This window comes from Psammomys obesus, unplaced genomic scaffold (assembly GCF_907164565.1).
Source record: "Psammomys obesus unplaced genomic scaffold, mPsaObe1.curated_primary_1811, whole genome shotgun sequence".
NCBI lineage: Eukaryota > Metazoa > Chordata > Mammalia > Rodentia > Muridae > Psammomys > Psammomys obesus.
Window position 1 is genome coordinate 5202754 of NW_026596244.1, and position 23091 is coordinate 5225844.

The window sequence follows — 23091 nt, forward strand, 5'->3', positions numbered from 1 at the left end:
TTCTTTCTTTCTTTCTTTCTTTCTTTCTTTCTTTCTTTCTTTCTTTCTTTCTTTCTTTCTTTATTTATTTATTTATTTATTTTTTGCCTGCTCTTGATACTCATTTCTTCTATTGGTTTGCCTTGTCCAGCCTTGATATGAAGGCTTTTGCCTTGACTCATTATATTTTGTTTTGTTTTGTTTCACTGTCATCTCTTTGAGGTCTCCTCTTTTCTGAGGAAGAAACAGAGGGACAGTGGATCTAGGAGAGAGGGGAGTTGTAGGAAGCTAGGAGAAGCAGAGTGAGAAGAAACTGGTTGGGATGTATTGTATGAGAAAAAAAATCTATTTTCAATAAAAATAAAAAGTAGAGAAAGAAACTGAATATAATTTTGAATTATGTTTGTTCTGTTAAAGACTGTTTACACTGGGAGGTCTTGGGAGAAAATTAAATTTATTATGTTTTTGTTAAACTGTTGAGTTAGTAAATAAGTGGTAAAAATGGAAAAGGTTTGCATTTCACCAGAAAAAAATCAGTAGCTGATTTCTTTTATATCAGTAACTGATATCAGATCCAAAGGGTATGCAAACACCTCCACAAAAATCAGGCCTTCTGACTTGGTCCAGAATTGAGTCAAGGCTCAACTAAAGCTGGATTGTAGAAAAATTTATGGCAGTTAGATAAAAGCTAGCAATCCTCAGACATTGTGAAGCAGGTGCCAGCCTGCCAAGAGAAGTCATTTCCCTTGTCTCTGGCAGTAGGAAACCATTACTCTATTGGCATAAACCTGTGGTGCCTTTCAGCATATCAAAATTCATGCTCGGCTCCAGCCCTGCCTCATCCCGTAATCATCATCCAGATTATTGTAATTCACAGGCTTCCAGGGTCCCTGATAGCCTGTATTCATTCTCTATATAATGTCAAGGTATTTTCTCTTGCCTTAGCTATTACTATTTTCTTTCTAGCTATTCTCAACAATTCTTTTTTCTTAATTTTTATTTTTTATATTTATTACAGTTTATTCACTTTGTATCCCAGCTGTAGTCCCCTCCTTTCTCTCCTCCCAATCCTCCCCACCCTCACTCATCTCTTCCTATGCCCCTCTCCAAGTCCACGGATAGGGGAGGTTCTACTTCCCTTCCATCTGACCCTAGCTTATCTGGTGTCATCAGAACTGGCTGTATTGTCCTCAGTGGCCTGGCAAGGCTGCTCGTCCATCTAGGGGAGGCAGTCAAAGAGCTAGGGACTTGCTCTGACGTGATCTCTACAATTCTTGTTCCGTAGAGTTGGCCATATCGATTCTGCTTCTCTCTATGCTCTGGACTCTTCTACATGCCTCTGGATAATTTCTCTCTCTTATGTACAATAATAACCTTCCCCCTAATTGTCAGGAGTTATTGCAGTTGTTTCTTTTCTGTTCCCTCACTTAATATTGAGATCTGGAACCATGTTATAGAAATATCATTTGCACTGGCTTCTGTACATAAGTCAGGAACTTAAATTTGCTCTACATTACTTTTTATTTTGCACATTTGACATTTCTTGTTGAGTGTACTCAATCACCAAACATTAATTCTATTCAGGACACTGCCCTTACCATGCTATGTTTTAGGATGTCAATTTGCTTTTCTGCTTTCTAAAATACAGGATGAAGTCTGTCCGAAAGCGGAAGAGGATGAAGTGCAGAGATGTGTGTGGGCTTCTGCTGTTAATGTCAAAGACAAGTTCATTTATGTCGCTCAGCCAACTTTGGATAGAGTCTTGATTGTTGATGTACAGTCCCAAAAAGTTGTTCAGGTATGACTGATGGCTGCTTTTGACAATGAAACATAAAATAGATATTTGCTTTAATCTTAGAGTATCTCCTAAGTTGTCTACTGAAATTTGATTGTCATTATAAATTTGTTTCATTACTTGGATGACAAAAAACATTGATATCTTCTAAGAGTTTTTCTCTATCTCTTTTTTCTTTTTGCATCTACTAAAGTAGGTGAAAAATTCCATACATCTTTTATTTTGTAATATTTGAATTTAAGTCTCACAATATTCACTTGACTAATTGCCTGTTTTGTTTTATTCTTCTTCTATTCTACCTAAAAAATCTGTTTTTAAACCAATTAAGATATCTCTAGTTAGTATCTTAATAAAAACTGAAACAATAGTAATATTTATCACAAAACTCCAAATGTTAAGAAATATTATTAGATTATATAAGTAATAAAACAGGCCTGTAGGTCAATGATACACAAACCAGCGTTTATTAAAACTTTCCACGGACACTGATTCACAATATGGTTACCTAATGCTTCCAGTATGAACCATGTTGGAGCTTTTACTCCTTCCAAGACTATGGTCTGTGTCAGTTTGTTTAAATTCAAAATTAAAATATATATACATGATTTATTATTTCTAGAGTATTTATCTGGGTCCACAATTTGGACCAGGACCACTAAGATCACTGGCCTTAGTACAGCAAAAAAAATGTAATCTTAAACTAGCATTATGAAATGCATATTACTTTTATGTGGGAATGATGACTATATGCAATTTAGAGTTACATTGAAACTAAAATAAAACCATGCAGGTAAAGCATTCACTGCCGACCATGACATAAGAACATTATCTATCAAAGTGCCTTAGAGAAAGTAATGCCTAACCACCCTTTGTATGTATAAATACATTTTGTAGTCAATGTTTTTATGAAATTGACCCACATTTCTTGATTCCTATCTTAAAGAACAAAAAATGCCAAGAAGTAAATAATAATAATAAGTAATTGTGCCATTAACAACTTCATATTATTTCATCCATCTGTCCATCCATCCATCCATCCATCCATCCATCCATCCATCCAAACATTCATCTGCTCGTGTGATAGTCATGGATCGATTGCTACTGTAAGATGTGCTAATTAGAAATAAATGAATGGCATCAGTTCTAATATAAGGCTCTGGTGACTTTTAAGTTCTCAGATGACATTGAGTCTAATGATTCAGGTTCCGATATGAGAAGAAATAGTGAAATCTGAATAAAATTATGAACAGGTATTCAACTAGAAAATTCGAAAGTTTCTAGGGTTACACATTTATTATGGAGATCCAATTTAATGGCTCCTTACCTATTATGAGAACAAATAACCTATATGTTACAGTGCATTTGCATATGATTTGGAGGCTGTTGAATTTTGACAATGGTGGTTTTACTTTGATTTACTCTGAGATAGGCCAGTATAAATTAGAGACTTTTGGTTATAAATGACGAGGACTCTTTTCCAGAATTTTTAAATTAGATGTATGAGCTGAGACTAATCAGGCTGATCTTGAGATTTCAGTAGAGACTGACACTTACTGAATATATATTTTCTACTAGATATTCAAAAGTGGAAAAAGCCAATATCACTTATTATTCATAGAATTTTGCCTTCAAACAATGATGTCAAATTAAAAATTAATAGAAATAATGAATAATAAAATGGCCAAACGCTATGCAATTATCACATAAATCATATTATTTTTAAGTCTCTATTGTAGCTATGAAATGCTAGGATATAACAAGATCATGTGCAACAGAGAAAGGTACATTCTGGCACAATTCTGACTGTAGAGGGTTTTCAACTTCAAGTTCAACACTCAGAGAACTGTAAGTCAAGATCGAATGTCCTTATGAACATGATATTGAAATAATTATATCTTTATTATTCCGTCATAATACATTCTACCAAAATATATAATTCCATATATTTTTGTTACCATTTAATTGCCAGATTTTGGACATTATATGCATAGAAAGGTATAGCATGCATTATTGGATTCTGGCTCCTACGTCTGGTAATTATTACTGCAGTAGAGGTTTGTTTTCATCTGGATTGTGTTTGCACTATTATTTTGCTGTAAGAAATCTAACTAGCAGTGTTTTCAAAGCAAAGACTCATGACCAAACCTTTGGCAGAGTACAGGGAATCATAAGAAAGAAGGGGAGTTAGTCTGATGAGGAAAGGATAGGAGCTCCACAAGGACCAAACATATCTGGGCACAGGGTCTTTTCTGAGACTGACATGCAACCAAGGACCATGTATGAATGTAACCTAGAACCTCTGCTCAGATGTAGCCTGTGGTAGTTCAGTAACCAATTGGTTTCCCATAGTGAGGGGAACAAGGACTATTTCTAACAGGAACTCAATGACTGGCTCTTTGGCCTCCCCACCCCCCAAGGGAGGAGCAGTCCTGTTAGGCCACAGAGGAGAGCTTTGCAGCCAGTCCTGAAGATACCTGATAAAACAGGATTGGATGAATGGGGAGGAGGTTCCCCCTATCAGTGGACTTGGCAAGGGGCAGGGTGGAGATGAGGGAGGGAGGGAGGGACTGGATCGGGACACGGCTGGGATACAGAGTTAATAAAATGTAACTGATAAGAAAAAAATAAAATTAAAAAAAAATTAAAAAAAAAGAAATTTACTATTTAATGATTCATAGTTGTGGCGTGTATAGTTGTATATTCATCTATGTAGAAATCAATCATAAGCTTTAAATCTGAAATCAAGGCATTCAGCAGTCTTCTGTAGGCACATACTTGCAAAGATATTGTCAGGGGATGTGCATGGACCTAAAGTTTTTCACATAAGTCATTGTCTAGAATGATCCTAAGTTTCAAATAAAAGGCTGTGATACACCTAGAGGTAAACTATGTCCAGGCATTAATCACGGTGTTATAGTACATGTCCTCAGTGTTAGCAAATGATCAGTATATGTTAAGGAACACACTTTCAAACACACACACACACACACACACACACACACACACACACACACACACACATATGGGGTTGATCAGAGAAAGTATCCAAGCCAGAACCATATAGGCACCTGGTCTTCTATTTCCTTACAAGTTAGTAAGCACTATTTCAATATTCAGTAGTCTACGTTAGTGATGACAATAATTTTTTCCAAATATTTAAAATCAGTAGTATATATATCTATATCTATCTATATATATAGATAGATATATATGTAAATATCAAACATTGGACAATTAGAACCCATTCAAATTTAACTTATATGAAAAATATCATTAGTTATATATTTGTGTCCTTTATTTTGGTGTTCATGGGTATAATTAATTACATATATATATACAATGTTATATACATAATCATATATACAAACATCATGCATATAGAAAAGTATCTATACTCAGTTAAACATAAACATGCATGCAATCAATGAGGTGAAATCTGAAGATCAACATTGTTTTTAAGGTTGTGTTCATATATTTAATTTTAATAGACAAATATTGGAAACATCATACTGTACAACAATTTCAAAATAGCATTTTTGTATTAGTGTTTTATTTCTATTTAAATATTAAAAAATTAACTAGTACTATTATGAATCTGCTTTTAAAATCAGAAAGACATTGATTCTTTCTCATAATACTATTTTTAAACTGGATATAACTATTTTTGAGTGTCACAACAATCTTTGCATTATAATCAATTTTGAAATTGAAAATGCTAAAGTATAACCTAAAATTTTTAATCAGGTTGAAATAAATGCTAAAGTAATACTAGATAAGTTTCAATAATAACACCAAATTTTTAAGGAAATTTTCTTTAAAAAGCTGTTATAAATTAATAATTGGTCAGGCACAATATTCAACATCAAGACCAGGCAAGCTTGGAGAAGCAGGCAAATCATTGCTGAGAGGAAGTGAGGAGAGATAAGGGCTTCTACAAAGATACAGGAAACAGGCAAATGATGCCACATTCCTGAAACACTGAGTAGGAGAAAACAAAATTTCTCAGCAGTATTCAGATCCACTAGAACAATTTTTTTTAATTTTTATTTTTTAATATTAGTCACAGTTTATTAACGTTGTATCCCAGTTGTAGCCTGCTCCCTCATTCCCTCCCAGTCCGATCCTCCCTCCCTCATCTCCTCCCTGTCCCTTTCCAAGTCCACTGATAGGGGAGGTTGTCTTCCCCTTCCATCTGACCCTAGCTTATCAAGTTTCTTCAGAACTGGCTACAGAGTCCTCCTCTGTGGCCTAGCAAGATTGCTCCGCCCTCAGGGTGTGTGTGTGTGGCGGGAGGTCAAAGAGCCAACCATTGAGTTTATTTCAGAAATAGTCCCTGTTCTCCTTACTAGGATGCTCACTTGGATACTGAGCTACCACAGGCTACATCTGAGCAGGGGTTCTAGGTTATATCTATACATGGTCCTTGGTTAGAAACAGTCTCATAAAAAGACCCTATGCCCAGATATATTTGGTCCTTGTGGCGTTCCTGTCCTTTCCAGGACATACTAACTCCCCCTTCTTTCATATGATTCCCTGCACTCTGCCAAAGGCTTGGTTATCAGTCTCAGCATCTGCTTTGATACACTGCTATGTAGAGTCTTTCAGAGGTCCTCTGTGGTAGGCTCCTGTCCTGTTACTTGTTTTCTCCTACTTCCTACCAAAATCTGTACACCTAAAGAAGATAAACAAGAAAGAGGACCCAGTGTAAGATGATCAATCCTCACTTAGAAATACAAATGGGATAGACATTGGGACAAATTTAAAACCACAGCCTAGTTTGGTTTCTTTGTTTGTTTTGCAGTAATATATATTTTCTACAAAAAGTAACTCTAAGTGAAATTGAAACCAAAATTGCTTATATTAGGAATAAGAAAAAATTGCTCAACCATCAAATTTCATGTGCTAATGAGCAAAGAAATTGGTATACATATACATTAAAATTTCACTCTCCAGAGGATAATGTTTGTGTGTGAGGTTAAATTGTAAAAGTGTTTAACAGTGCATGGAAAACCACAACAAATATATTTAAATATTATACAAATGCTGGTGGGATGGGATGCTGGGTTAAGGCCGTTACAGACAACCTTGTTTGATTAATTAGAACATACATGGTAGGACAGACTATACTCCACAAATTTGTCCTCTGACATCCACACATGAGACATAACACACACACACACACACTCATACACACATTAAATAAAAGTTTTTAAATGTCTAAGAGCTATTGTTAAGCATTGAAAAGTGTAACACTTTTGGAAATACTGTAACTGAACTTAAGACAATCAAAATAGCTGACTGTGATAAAGAGAAAAAACAGATGAAAGACACATAAATGCAGCCTGAAGTGTTCCAGAGATACCACGATTCTGACAGATATATTGCCTGTAAAAATTCTAAAAGAAAGAGAGGTAAAAATGAAATGTTAGTTCTTCTCCATGCATTGTCCTAGGTTGGGGAATCATTCTCTTCAGGGCCCCTAGGGATCAGGTTTAATGGTGCTGTTTGCTTCCTTTTGGAGCTCTTGTCCCCTCAGGGTCTTTCTATCTCTCCGTTCTTTCATAGTATTCCTTGAAATCTGCCCAAAGTTTGGCTATGAGTCTCAGCCTCTGCTTTGATACCTTGATCAGTAGAGTCTGTCAAAGGACCTCTGTGGTAGGCTCCTGTCCTTTTCCCTGTCTTCTGCTTTCAATGTCTATTGTGTTTGTCTTTCTGAATGAGGATTGAGCATCTTCCCTGAGAAGACAAGGGAGGGGGACACAGCCTGGATACAAATTGAATAAATTGTAAAAAATGGCAATAATGAAAAATAAAAATAAAAGTAAAATACATATTATGAACACACAAAAAATGAAATGTTAGAACATTTAGAGCAATAATGGGTCAACATTTTTAGAGTCAAGGGTGACTTTCAATACAAACACCAAGGAGTTCATTAATCTCCAATGAAAAGTTCCAGCGGCGAACACCATGATGTCTTATGCAATTCTTAGTGACTCTTAGAAGCAGTAAGAGAAATAACAAGCAAGGGTTCCCTAATGAGTCAGTTAACGAGTATCTCATCAGAATGTATCTAAGTAAGATGGAAGTATGAAAACTATTAGTGGAAAAGCCAGGGAAGAACACTTGCTGTGCAAGCATGACTACCTGAATTTGAATATCCAGCATCCACAAAAAAAATTAAAAAGATGAACTTGGCCAGTGTTGGGGGAATGAGGTGTGGAGAAAGAGATGTTCCACAAGCTCCCTAGCCAGGCAGCCTGGCTAAAAGACAATCTTCATGTTTAGTGACAGAACCTATATGAAGAGAATAAGAATGGGGAGGTTGAGAAAGGCTCCCAGTGTTATCCTTTACATGCACGCACAGAGGTATCACCACACACGTGTGTGCTCTCACAAACATATATGAACACACATATAAACACTAAACACTTAAATCATAAATCTTTAAGGAACAAAACAGGAATAAACAAAATAGTGAACAACAAGAAAAGTCAAATATTGAAAGTAAATATTAAAACTAAAATTTAGTATCCTAAAAGACAAGCAACATTCAAGCAACCTTACTCCAATGGAGAAAGAAAAAGAGGAAGATCTTAAATTACTGAAATTGTCCAGGAGTGAATAAACCAAAAATTTAACATAATTTGATTGTCATAGAACTAATTGACTCACTTAGAGAGTTAAAAAAGATCTATATAAACAAAGTGAGAGCAAATTGCTAAAAGCAATTAAAAAAACAAACAAAACCATATATAATGCCCATACTTTGGAATACTTCATTGTTCTGATGTCAGTCACAAACAGAGTGGTCAATGGATGCAGGCAAAATCTGAACAAAAAAGTTAAGAAAAGTGGAAAACACCATCCTAAAAGTTTATGGCACCCCAAAGAGCTAAATCAAGGTTGATAAAGATGATAAAGTCCTTCAGTTGATAAACTGAAGGACTTTATTTTCCTATTTATAAACTTTATGCAAAGCAAAATAAACCAGAATAACACTCACAAGGTACCATATAGATTAATGAAATAGAATGCAAGTTCAAATATCCCTATATATCTGCTCAAATTATTTTTAAAATTTTGCATCATCAATTTTCAATGAAGATATTTTAAGCTTTTACTAAATTGGATATGTATACAAGAAAGAATGAGGTTGTACCTTTATGCAACACCACAAGCAACACACATCTGAAAATGGAAGTTAAATAAAAATGTAAAACATAAAGTTCTACAGGAAACTGAGCATCAAGCTAGATGACTAGATTTGCTGATACCATGTTGGACATGAAACCAAAGATGTTGGTAACCAAAAAATAGCAGACAACTTGAACAGAGTGAAGTTATTTAAAGACTTCACAGCAAATGATACAAAGTAAACATAACATTCATATATCATTTTTTAAATATAATTTTATTTTATTTTATTAATTACACTTAATTCACTTTGTATTCCCCATAAGCCCCTCCCTCCTCCCCTCCGAGTCCCACCTTCCCTCCCTCTTCTTCATGCATGCCCCTCCCCAAGTCCACTGATAGGGGAGGTCCTCCTCTCCTTCCTTCTGATCTTAGTCTATCAGATCATATCAGGAGTAGCTGCATTGTCATCTTCTGTGGCCTAGTAAGTCTGTCTCCCCCCCGCCAGGGGAGGTGATCAAAGAGTAGGCCAATCAGATTATGTCAGAGGGATTGATTTCTAAAACATACAGAAAATTTCTAAACGGAAATATAGACAACTAGACCTGAACAAGTCTTAGGGGTTGAGTATACATTTCCTTATAGAATTTATATAAGCAGCCAGTAAACACAGAAAAGGATGCTCTTTATTATGAGGTATTTAGAAAACAAAAATGAAATCTAGAGTGAGCTTCAATTCACAGTTATCATCAAATCAAACAGAACCTATTGACAAGAAAGTATTAAAACTTGTACCTTTGCAACAATGTAAGTATGGAGGAACACAACAGAGCTACCTGGGAATGAAGCACCACCTTTTGTCAAAATTTAAATGGCAACATTATGTGACATAGCAATGCCATCGCTGCTGACTCAATATATAAACACAGCACTGAAAGTGAGAAAGGCCCCAACACCGATGCCCTTCAGTGGATAGAGGTGGAATACGATATAATGGAGTTTTTCTTCACTCATTAAAAAAGTGATACTTTGTCTTAACCTTGAAAGACTGGAAGTATAAGCATCCGACATCTTTACAAGTTTATGAAATCCAGACTTCAATCTCCTTGTTTGTGTAACAGATTTAAATATTTTTTTTACCTTTTTTTTTTTTTTTTCATTTAAAAAGTTTTACCTATAAAACAAGGCAACATTTATTCCTTCTTCTGGCATGGGCTGTGGGTGGCTCCTGAACTGTTGCACTGTTACTCTCTGAGTCGGTATTACTATTACTCGTTCCTTCTACCGCCACACGGTCAAGCACCTCCTGCCCACACTCCTTGTCCTCCGGGAGTAGATGTGCCTTCTTCACCGCTCTTTCGGCTCTCTGTTAAAGTCGTGCACAAGTTGCATTTGAGGAAGAAAGTCGACAGGGAGTCTCGCATGGAGAAAGAACACTGTATGAATAGACAGCCTGCTGAAAACGCAGGGGATTATGATGATGGCTTTTCAAGGCAGCATATAGCCACTGTCCATTTCCAGAGAAACAACTGCCTCGTCAGTGAGATCCTCAGCTCGAGTGCGGTGCCTGGTGTGCGGTTGGTCTACACAGCAGCTGGAAGGCAGGTCCTCGAGCCATAGGTTCATCAATGGAAGCTGAAAGCAGAGCTTCTTCAGGTAGAGGAGTGACACTAGGAAAAGAGGAGGAAATTCCTGGAAAGCACAGACTCCTTTAACAATGAACTTAAAAAGTTGTGCAGTCTAAAGGTAGAAGTAGACATGAAGAAAACTGCAGCTGAAGTTGCATAGATGGAGAAACAGGCCAGCAAAAGGCAGGAGGATAGGGAAAAGGAGGCAGCAGAGCAAACTGAGCACATTCAGAGAGACACCACCCCTGAGGGGAGGCAGTGGCCAGCAAAGCTGAGGAGAAGAAAAATGAGAACAGCCTCTTCCAGAAGGAGACAGATGAGACACATCTGGAAGAAACAACAGATTTATATTCTTGACCACTGAGCAACTTCCCTGCTCCCACCCTTTTCAGTATGTATATTTTACTCTTTCTGATCTATATTAAGACCCATTATTTCTAAATAACCCAAATATATCCCCCACCCCATTTTTTATTTGGTAGTAGAGATGGAACTCTGGGCCTTGAGTTTGCTAGGCAACCCCCTGCCACTAAGCTAGAATGTGACGTCACCCTCTCATTTTACAGATGCTACTAGAATGCATGAATTTCTTTATTAAAAATAAATAAAGTTAGGTAATTTTGAATCTATTTAAGATCTGTGTTTGCACACCACATACAATTTTAGCGCATTCATATCTTCAGATAACGAGTTTCCTAACTCTTATCTGCTTAGTGAAATAACATATCTTTATACTTATCTTAAAATTATCTTAGCAGTGTATGGATTTCAGGGGTGGAATGTGAACGCTTAAACGCAAACTGTGCATATCCTGATGACTTTATTCCTGCCCTCAGTAGCTTTGAAGGTCTTAAATCCTGTCATATTTTTTCTAATTAAAAAATAACAAAAAAGGTTTGATTTCATAGATTTAAGTAATCAGGCTGATGAAGTGATAATCCTTGTAACTCAAATTTAAAGACAATATTATTACTCATTAAAATCTAAATAAAATATATTGTTTCCATTTAAAACATTATCCAAAGACAGATCACACAAAACTTATTGTGAATTTTAAGGTGTAAAGAAAACATTATAAAATATCCTTTCTGGGTTTGACTACTTGTGAGCTCCTAACCAACACTAGCCTTTTCCTGTATTCAAATGCCTGTATTTAATTCAAATCCTTCCTGCCTGTAGCCCCATATTTTTCTGCCCCTTATGTAGAATACTGCTTCAAAATAGTAGTTGTAATAAAAAAAACTAGTTGTCTCCTAAGAACTACAAAAATTGCTATAGAATTCATTATGCTGTTTGTAAATGGAACTGTGAAGTCCAGAAGCAAATGCATGGTTCCTGCAATTAGCAACAGTAAAGCCAGTACTCTTAATTAAATGTGCCTTTAAAGATTTTTTTCTTTGATTTGAGTATGTCCTCACTAACTTTTATGGGGCTGTACTTGACACAAAGGACTTTGCTATAGTAAGTGTCTCTGGTTCAGATGTATATTTCTAGGCCTTGCTTTTCTTGTGACAAGATCTAGACATATGGCTCAAGCTAGGAAGAAACTTGTGATTCTCTTGTGAACCTCCAGGAGTGCTGACACTGTAGGTGTTCGTGAGCATGACCCTCCTGTGAGCTCCCCAGGAGTGCTGGAACTATACATGTACACACTATGCCCAACCTCCCCAGAATGATACACTAACCTATGACAGCACATTTGTGTCTTTTTCCTTTGCATTATCTCACTTTGTGGTCCCACGGTCTATGCATATTTGAGGACTACAGATTTTTCAACTTTAAGCTGCATTGCAACATATTAGTTTCAGAAAGGTGACTAATTTATTGTAATATAAAAATGTCCAGCTTTGTCCAACAAAGAAAAAAAAAGTTGGACCCAGAGGTCTGCAAGAATGATGCACCAACCAAACACTATACATAGAGAAGACCTAGACCTCCCTGAGGAGATGTAGACCTTAGACAGCTCAGCCTTCATGTGGGTTCCCTAGCAATGGGAGAAAAGACAGTCTCTGACATGAATTTGGTTTCCTGCTCCTTGATCACTTCTCTCTGTTGAGGTGACCTAGCCAGACACCAGAGGAAGAGGATCCAGTGAGTCCTGATGGGACCTGTTAGGCTAGGGTAAGACAGGGGACAAGGACTTCCCCTATCAGTGGACTAGGAGAGAAAGATAGGGAAGGAAGAGGGAGGGAGAGTGGGGCTGGGAGGAGATGAGGGATGGAGCTACAATTGGTATAGAAAGCAAATAAATTGTAAATAATAATAATAAAAACAATAATAATAATACAGAAAAATGTTCAGCTTTGGTCTAAAATTGTCAGTGATCAGAAAACATTTGTACATTTTTTTTCAGTAAATCCATCAGCATCATTTTTTTTTATCTCAAGCTAAAAGTGGAAAGTCACAATAATTTAAAAGTATCTCTAAACTTGTTATTGTTTTAAATGTCAAATAGTTTCAATTATTTTCTTGAGCTACATACAGATGAGGGTTGGCTATATAGATACATAACTAGCAAACAACTGAACCATTTTCTTTCGGGTGGAAGAAGAATCTGTTCTGCCTGAGTGCACAAGTGGCTTAGTGTGACGCCCCAGGAGTATTGGGGTCGTCAACAGTCTCCTCCAGCCATTAGCACACTCTCTTGAGAATCTACATCATTAGTTTAGATTAGGTTCACTTAATTAGCCAGCTGGTTCTCTCCTTGTCAAACTGGTAAACAAGCTGTGCTTCCCTGTTCCCTCATGTCAGGTCTCAGCCTTTCTTTCCTATCTCACTGCCATTGTCAGTGCTTCTCCAATGCAAAGTGAAACATCTTCACGGAATCTGTATCCCTTGCCCGTTAGCCGTGCACTGTGCATTTAGGGTTTTGTATTTGTTGCACTGGCTCAAGAAAGACTGATGACTCATTACGTCACTTACCTGTGTGAACGTTATTGTCTATAGGTCAACAAAGATATTAACACATATGAAAACGTAAATCAAACCTGAACCTTGTCTGAAATTTGGCTTTCAACACTTTTTTTTTTAATTTTAAAATAATATTAGAGAAGGAATGCTTTGGTCAATGCCTTTATAAGTGCATGAAACAAAATCTTTATTTTACCATAACATCTTCAGTTTATTTTCAGAAATGTTTACGAGACAAACTAGAGTTGAGTTTAGGTGACCAAAAAATGTAGCACTGAACACAGTACTGCACTTGCATGATAAGTCTTTCTAGAACCTGCAACTGTAAGATATTAACATGCTTGTTACTTGAAAATATTTCAGAAAATTGACTCCTTTTTTGATCTTAAATGGGGGGATACAAAATGAATAAAGTGTAATTAATAAAAAAAATAGTCATTTACAAACCTTCATCTTCTGTTCTACTGTATTCTTTTCTCTATTTATGCCCAAATTTAATAAAATAATAATTTACAATTTATTTGCTTTGTATCCCAGTTGTAGCCCCCTCCCTCATCTCCTCCAGGTCCCATTCTCCCTCTTCCCCCCATCCCTCTTCCCTAGTCCACTGGTAGGGGAGGTCCTCCTTCCCTACTCTCTGACCCTAGCCTATCAGGTCCAATCAGGACTGTATTCAAAAAACTAAATATCACAAAGATTTTCCTGGTTGTTACTGTTGCTTACAGTGAACTGTTTCTTTAACAGTGTGATGGACCTAATGATTATTTTGTTTTAGACTGCATGCAAACAGTTGTTATAACCATAGACAGATGAAATAAAACTTCTCAATTACTTTAATAATGGCAAGCCGACTAGTTTCTATGGGTTTGTGCAGAAACTGAAGTTCATTAATGAAAATCAAGCTTTTTTTTTTCCTTCTGCTACCTCCTCAAATGGTTGCCTTTTCCTACTTGAACTTAGTGTTTCATCAACTCAAAATTGCCTTGGGAACCTGGAGTAACATCCTCTCAAGATAGCCTTCAAAACAGGAAGGCTCTGAAGCATGGGGGAAGGAGGACATCCCATTGCAGTCTTAGTTTATGAAGTATGTCATTCTCCAAAATCATGGACCAACTTGGTGGTTACAATCCTGGGAGGCTAGGAAGCTTAGTATCTGTCAAAGGGCAGGGGTATTTCTCAAGGTTTTACAGAAGTGACACCCATACCATAAAATTTCTGCTGAGCTGGCCCACAGTAAAATGTATCTATATATAGGTATAATATAACTGTAATATCCATGAAGGGATAACAATATCAATACAGAAATATTTATACATAAATTTAAAAGAACTAGATCTGTAAACCTAAATTTTTAATACAAATTGAAATATCAACTTCCATATGCCCAGTCACAAATGTAATTTAGCTCTGACCAACCCACAAGAACTACATATTACTGTAAGTTACATCTTGGGGAATTTTGATAATATTCAACAGCTTTGGGATGAAACTGTCATTACTGAATAAAGTTAGACAGAATATAATTTACTTCCTTTTATAAATTTAGAAAGCACACATTACTAACAAGTATAGTAGATTGCCTTACAGCTGTTAGTTTTATAATATTAACAGTCAGAAAAATAGGAAAAACAAAATAACTTTCTAACAACAATTTGTTTTCTCATAATAATATTTAGTAGAGGCTTAGTATTATAAATATTGTTAGATATAGTATATTGACTATACCAAGAATGTTACAAAGAGCTTAAAAATATTACTCATATTTTGTTTGGTAACATTGTCCCTCTCATTAAAGAAATTAGTCATGTAATGAGGTAGAAGATTAAACCCAGTGGTCAAACTGTTGCCATTTTGAAATCATGAATGATCATGTTGTGTAACATAGTTCTTGGATCAAAAGAAATAAGAATTGTTTACTCTAAGCCAAACAAGAAGGCAGAGCCTAGGAGCATGGAATCATATTGTCCTGAATAAGAGGTACTAATGTGAAAAATGGTTGTATGAATTGTTATGGTCAGAAAGCATGGTTTTTTATGATGGTTGCAAGGCTATAGTTCAGACACAGGTAACCATGATTGGTGTTAATTTTGCTAAGATGAGCCAGGCTACTTCAGCTGTGTAGCTGCAACCCTGCAATCATGGACTTCTCGTCTCTCCTCAGGCCTCATAAGACCTTTAATGCAGACATTGCTTTTGTTTCCTGCTCACCATTTCAGTTAGGTCCTTAATGGAAGCGGTGAAAATTGAAAATATAAACACAGCCAAACTGTTTCATCACTGCCATGAGTATGCATACTATGTTTTATAAGCCTTTATTTTTCAAAACAGCTCTCCTTGACTCAAAATTCACAGACAGTTGAGCACAATAATATTACTTAAACTTGTGCAAATATTGAAGTAAAATGAGGTTGATTATGCTATTTTCAGGTTAATCTAATAGGCCTTAGAAAATCAGGTGTCTGTCCAAATACTATTTAATCTCCTGAGATTCCTGAGTTTCTGGATTTTTCCTTCATTTCTAGTCCAGTTTTCCAATAATTCAAAAGGTTTAAAACTTTTTCATTTTTTTTTTATTGCAGGCAGTGAGCACAGATCCTGTACCAGTTAAATTACACTACGACAGGTCACATGACCAGGTTTGGGTTCTGAGCTGGGGCAGCATGGAGAAGACATCACCAACTCTACAGGTAGAAGATGGCAGGGCAGCCGAGAAAGCAGTATTTTTTTTTATATACATTTAGGTGTCTCAAATATGTTTAAGAGCATTTAACTATGACAGTCTTCCTAATGTGAACTGTGGTGTCAGCATTATCTATGCATTGAAAAGGGAAAAATGTGTCAAACTCAAGTAGTTATTTCAGACTAGGATCATCACAGATAATATTTATTAAAGGTTCCATTTATATGACAAAAGAACAAGTGATAGTAAACAGTTAAATGTCATTAGAAAAGAAATTACAGATTACCTAACTTTGTATGCTGTGGCTGTAACAGAATTCCTGATACTGGGTGATTTATAGAGCATAAAGGATTATTTTGATTCAGTTGTTGAGCATATGGACTGTCAGAAAATACTGGCAGCTTCCGTCATGAGCACCACAAGCTGCAGCAAAGCACGTGTGCCAGAGAAGGTTTAGTGATATAACTCTGCCACAATCTCAGTAGCCCCCCATCCATTAATAGACAGATAAGGACACATATGAGGTGCTTGCCTCTCATCTCAGTGACACACCAAGTTATGGAACTGACCACCAGGGTAAAGGCTGGTTTATAATAGTCTTCTAGCACCTAGAGTTTGGTTATAAGAGCACAGACTGACTCACCTTAATCAGGGAATATACAGTGCTATGCTTGGGACAGTTGCACCCATTTGAGGTTATTAACATAATGACTTTACAGAAACAGACAGGAAATAACCATTTTGCCTGTGACCCTGTGTCATATCTTCAGCAACAAGTTTAAGAGTGAGAGGAAGGGGAACTGAAGATCATTATGAACTGCTTCCTCACACTGCCTGTGACACAGTATTACCTGAAATGTGCCGCTGATGCAGAGCTGGAGTCATTAAACTTTTTACATATTTTAATAAAGTAGCTTTGATGCAAATATTTTGAGTCCCAATTCGTTGTCATTAACAATGTTTTTATTGTTTCTGAGGGTTTCCCTGCATTGTAGCATTTTACTCAAGTGCTAGAGGATTTTCATCTTATATTTTTAAGCTAGATTTTAAGCTATACAGTTTTGACACATTTTCTGAAAAACTATTAATTTTCTGTAATTTTTACCATTAAGAAAGCCTCTGAGCTGTGATACTAATTAGTGATTCTCTACAGGTTCAGTTGAATTATACGTTTAAAGTGACATTGACGCCTTATAAAATGTAGATATTGCTTTTCTAAAAGTCATGTTGAGCGTGTATGCCACAGCTTCACACTGATAAAGAGTCGGCTTTCCCATGTATCACAGGTCATCAGGCCTGGCAGCAAACCCCTTTACTTGCTCACTCACCTGCCCAGCCCCTTGCATGCTCATTTTTTTTTTTAAATAAACAAAGGTATAAGCAAATAGTTGTTTTAACCTTGACTCCTTGGTACTTAAGGTACAGGAAACATAAAGAGGACTTTCAGAACTTGATATGCAGTATAATATGAGAAATAACAGATTTTAAATATGATGTTTTATGTAGAACCAGCTCTTAGACGTTGTTCTCTGATTTCCATATTTGTGGCATTGTTCACACACATGAATATGAAAACACTCACCTAAACACTCAGAAAAAGAGTAAGCTTTAAATATGAATAAAAGTTTTAAAAATGTGCTTTAAGTCCAAGAGTTTCAAAAGTTAAGACGAATATGAACAAACACACAAGAGTAAATGAACTTTAAAAATGAACAAATTTTTTTGAAATACGTTTTTATTTATTCCAAGAGTTTCAAAAGTTATCATGCTGCAAAATGTTTTCTTTTCATTTTCATGCCCATATTGCTACCTTTGCTGTATAGAAGAAATTGTACCCTAGTATTTGTTTTATATTGTCCCGTGTTTGTTTGTTTTACTACTTTAATGGCCTCTACAATGCCCAAGCTGCAGGTGTGTATTTACAGTCCTCTGTCTCTTAACAAACAGATGTGTTCTGGGAATGTTAAGTTCTAAGGTAATGTTGACCTTGTGCAAAAGTTATATACTACAAGATTTCCTTGTAGAAGCAAGTTTTCCAGTGGAAAATTAGCTACATAGCACACATCACAATTTGCTACTAAGACACCAGCTTTGAGAAGGAAAATAGAGTCCGTGCATGCAAATGTATTTTGACGTGAACAGTATTAAGCCTCATGCTCTGCACTGCTTGGGTCTAAGCTTGCTGTATTCTGTTTAGGTGATAACCCTGGCCAGTGGAAATGTGCCACACCACACCATCCACACACAGCCAGTTGGCAAACAGTTTGACAGAGTGGATGACTTTTTCATTCCCACCACAACACTTATCATTACCCACATGAGGTAAGTGCTACAGTTTTAAAAGCTTTCTCTCTAATCCTAATAAAAGACACATATAATCAATAAACAGTTTATTTAGAAATCAAATGCAAATAATAGTCACAAATAATTTTCAGCTTCTCATTTCTACTTGGTGTTATTCATGAGGGTTAGTGATGAACTCCCCACCATAACCTTTTCTCATGTATAATGAACAAACTTCTGACACAAGCCAATGAAGTGTGTTCTGCTATTTGTATCAATTTAACTCTTACACTTTTCCAAATTGCTATTTATGGTTTTCCCCTAGGATCATATAATGTTTGTGTTTTCTGGAAAAAAAAAGATTCTGATGAATGAATTACTTCTCAGATAGAGAGAATGTGCTCTTCAGTGTGTTGTGAGGAATAAACCACAGGTTTGGAGGCCTGCTCAGTGTATTTTAGACCACCAACACCAGTCTGGCTCATGTTGAGGTTAATATAAAATTCAACTATGAACTATAATGAGTTCATGTGGAATGTTTGAAGTCTGAGCTTTGTAGGGAGCATTTTCTGTGTCTCTCCAATTATTTACAAGGTGTGAAGGTAGCGTTAGCTCACCATAGTATCTGTGCAAGGCCCCACAGCAGTGGTTTAAATGCTGGTATGTGCCAAGAGCTTTCACATCCGTGTAATGTACCATTCTGCATTACTACATGTAGTGAATGTATTGTCAGAGAATTGTGCGGTTTTAGGCTTTGAACGATTTCTATGCAGATGGTTAGTAAAGCTAACAATGATAGGAAAACACTCAAATATTGTCTATAAACAGAGAAAAGATTTTGTTTCATTGATACATACTGTTCAAATAATTTCAAAGTTGTGGTTGATGATTTATTATATTTTAGCATGTATATTCCTTTAGGGCTGTGTGTTCACATGCAAGGCTATCTAAACTGTGCTCTATAAGTACTTAAATTAACAGATATTATACATTAAGCACAATAATCCTATCTCCACATAGACCCAAATTTTAATGAACAGGAGTGATCATCAAATTTACAACATCACTACAAAAATGATGATCAAGAACAACAAAAATATGGCTTCTCTTTCACAAATTAAATTATTAGTTATGTAATGCTTCATTAAAACAACAAACGTTTATTTTGTGCTTGAAACACCTGGACAATAAATATGTTTTTTTCTACTGATTTTGTGGAATAATTTATCAACCAAATTTCACATGTGTGTAACGGTGGTGGGACTGAAATTTTGCAAACTGCATGTTTATAATTAGATAATATTTCTTCACAGTTTTGTTTCAGAGATATTTACACATTTTCAGGCAGAGGAGAGGGCCTGGCACATAATATGTGTTGGATGAATATTAGCTTTCTTCTTCTGACCTGGTATTTCATTAATCGACATTACTCCTGGATGGCATCATTTCATATGAATGATATCTGAAATACACCTGAAATACACCTGGGCCAGAGTCAGGATTTAATGTTCTTAGTTCCTAAAATGATGAATACCTAATTTATTTTTCTCATGGGGAGAGGAAAGTATCATATTTCCTATGACTTCGCTTAGGAAGAGCTGTTGTTTAAGCATATTGGGTTTGTGTGTATCTAACACATGGCTGACCACAGACCATCCAGGATTCATGAATGTATGGGAATGGTGAACTATGTCAGACACTCCCAAGATTGTGAAGAGTCCCAAGAGGAGGGGCACAATGCTGCAATACAACGCTTGTCTGTTCCATAGGATTTATCACAGAAAGTGGATAAAAGCTAAGGCAACTTATGCAATGCTCATTAATTCTTCATATGTACCTTGGGCCTAGTCAATGTGGGTTCTTGCTTTCTGTGCATATGCTTCCAGTCCCGAACATAATCAAATGCTAAACATGAACTGCTAGGACCAGTTTGAGGGGTTAAAACCTCTTTCCCCCTTTTTATCTCTCACTTGCCTTGGTTAACTTGGTGGCCATTGCAACACTGGCTGTCCTTGCCAGTCACCACCCTTGTAGGTGTTGATAGTCTCTGACATTGGCTTCTGTTCTCTTTCTTGTCAAATTCATGTTAACAGCTTATAAATGTTTCATGAGGCTTGGCTTTACTGATTGTAGTGAGCCAACTCCTGTCTCACTAGCAGCACCTTTGGCAGTGTATATCAGCATCCACTTCATCTCCTTCTAAAGTCTGACCTGAAATATAACTGGAGTAATTCTTTGTCCAGTGATACTCTCTGGATAATTCATAGTCAACCCAGGTATGCTGGGTTATTTGAGGATTAGTTAAAGTTATGCTAAAGGTCTGTATATTTCCAGATCTGGTTTATTTCACATATTCATGTTCCTGCCCCATTTCTCCATCTCCTATTTTGTTTTTGCACCGATAATGTTCAGCCTTCTTTAGTCGAGTCTTTAAGGTAGGTCAAAAGTGAGGAATTTAAAATACCAAAGTGGGTATGATTGTTTGACTTCCATGTGGCTTCACTATGCATGTATCTTTGTATTTTTATTGCTTTTAGAGCTATATAAAGAAATTCATACACATAAGGTTGAATTTTAATGAACAGTAACTATCATCAATTTCTTTTATTTTCAGATACATATGTACACATTAATTTGTGTGTGTGTATATGTCTAAATAGTTACCTTGAGATCCATGAAGATATAAATCTGCATATACAGTACATCATGTTACAAACTTTAAATGTATATAATCAAATACAAAAATGAAGACTAGATTTTTATAACCTTTTTTTTTTCACAAAAGTTATTTAACTTCAAAATGTGTAGAGTTTATTTGAAAGTTTCAAAACATTAAAAATTCTTGAAATCCTGTCAGGCTCTTTCTGACCTGATTTAGAAATTTACCTTTTAGAAGAGGATTATTTATGATCAGATTTGTGAAAACAGGGGCAAGGTGCCCTCTCTTTTCTCAGCTCCTCAGTGAACTTCATCTCATCCTAAGGATAATTCAGTCTTTTCTGCCATTTCTTATTATCCAACAGAATAAGTAATTCTTAGATATACTGCTCCTCTTTAGTCTTAATAAATTTCTCACTATTCCCTGAAGAAATCAGGAGAGTATGTTGAACCCTCAGCCTAGGCCAGCTGGGATTATTAATGGGAAACAATATATGATTTTTGTCATAGTTCCTTTAAGCTTTTGAGCTCTGGTTTAAGGATCAAGGACATGTCTCTCCCTTTTCTTTTCCTAAAGAAGTTGCACTTGTTTCTCTTTTCTGGAGAGTACAAGAAAATGTAGGATGTTTCCAATTCTGATGTCCCCTATAACCTGAGGAGCTATTGAAAAACATATTTTTGATAAACATTAACTTCAAAACCCAAACTTTGAGTTGATGTATTTAGTCTCTAACTGCCAAGGAAAATTGTAAATAGGTTTAAAGGACATGAATATCACAGAGATGTCGTTCAAGTATTCACTGGTAATATATTTAGGGGTTGGGAAGATCATTCAGCTGTCAAGAGCACTGCTGCTCTTTCAGAGTACCCAAGCTTAGTTCAGGTACTAACATGGTGGCTAACTAACCATCTGTATCTCCAGAGGATCTGATGCCCTCTTCTGACCCAGGTGGACACTAGCTATGAAATTTGTGCATACACACACACACTCACACACACACATATATACACACATATATACACACATATAAAAATGTGTATACATGCATGTGTATACATATGCATGTATTATAAATGAATTTAAAAGACTTTATCAAAAGAAAATTCATTTATATAAAACAATATATGATTGTATTAATTTTGGTTCACATTTTAAATGCTAATTGGAAATTTTTTTAATTTAATTTTATTTTTTTTCTTATCAGTTACATTTTATTAACTCTGTATCCCAGCCGTGTCTCGCTCCCTCATTCCCTCCCAATTCCACCCTCCCTCCCTCATCTCCACCATGCCCCTTTTCAAGTCCACTGATGGGGGGGACCTCCTCCCCATTCATCCAATTCTATTTTATCAGGTATCTTCAGGACTGGCTGCAATGCCCTCCTCTGTGGCCTAACAAGACTGCTCCTCCCTTGGGGGGTGGGGAGGCCAAAGAGCCAGTCATTGAGTTCCTGTTAGAAATAGTCCTTGTTCCCCTCACTATGGGAAACCAATTGGTTACTGAGCTACCACAGGCTACATCTGAGCAGAGGTTCTAGGTTATATCCATACATGGCCTTGGTTGAATGACAGTCTCTGAGAAGACCCTGTGCCCAGATATATTTGGTCCTTGTGGAGCTCCTATCCTTTCCTCATCAGACTAACTCCCTTTCTTTCATATGATTCCCTGTACTCTGCTGAAGGTTTGCTCATGAGTCTTTGTATCTGCTTTGAAAACACTGCTAGTTAGAGTCTTTCAGATGTGCTCAGTAGACTCCTGTCATACGTTCAATGCACATCCCATCTGTCTTTCTAAATGAGGATTGATCATCTTACCCCACGTCTGCTCTCTTGATAATCTTTTTTAGGTGTATAGATTTCATTATGTTTGTCATATCTTATAGGTCTATATAAGTTAATATATACCGTGTTTGTCTTTCTCCTTCTGAGATATTTCACTAAGAAAGATCTTTTCTAGATCCCACCATTTGCCTGCAAATTTCATGATTTCCTCCTTTTTGATTGCTGAGTAGTATTCCATT

The 23091-nt window shown here is 36.3% G+C and overlaps 1 protein-coding gene and 1 pseudogene across 1 annotated transcript in view; both read left to right on the forward strand.

The window, feature by feature from the left end:
- Positions 1-23091, forward strand: part of Fstl5 (follistatin like 5) — a 687984-nt gene that overhangs the window by 614991 nt on the left and 49902 nt on the right. The window contains exons 13-15 of the mRNA XM_055596667.1: positions 1628-1777; positions 16029-16136; positions 18327-18451. Coding sequence (XP_055452642.1) covers positions 1628-1777; positions 16029-16136; positions 18327-18451 — 383 coding nt within the window. The remainder of the gene's footprint in view (positions 1-1627; positions 1778-16028; positions 16137-18326; positions 18452-23091) is intronic.
- LOC129668520 (SWI/SNF-related matrix-associated actin-dependent regulator of chromatin subfamily E member 1-like) lies at positions 8091-10896 on the forward strand (annotated as a pseudogene).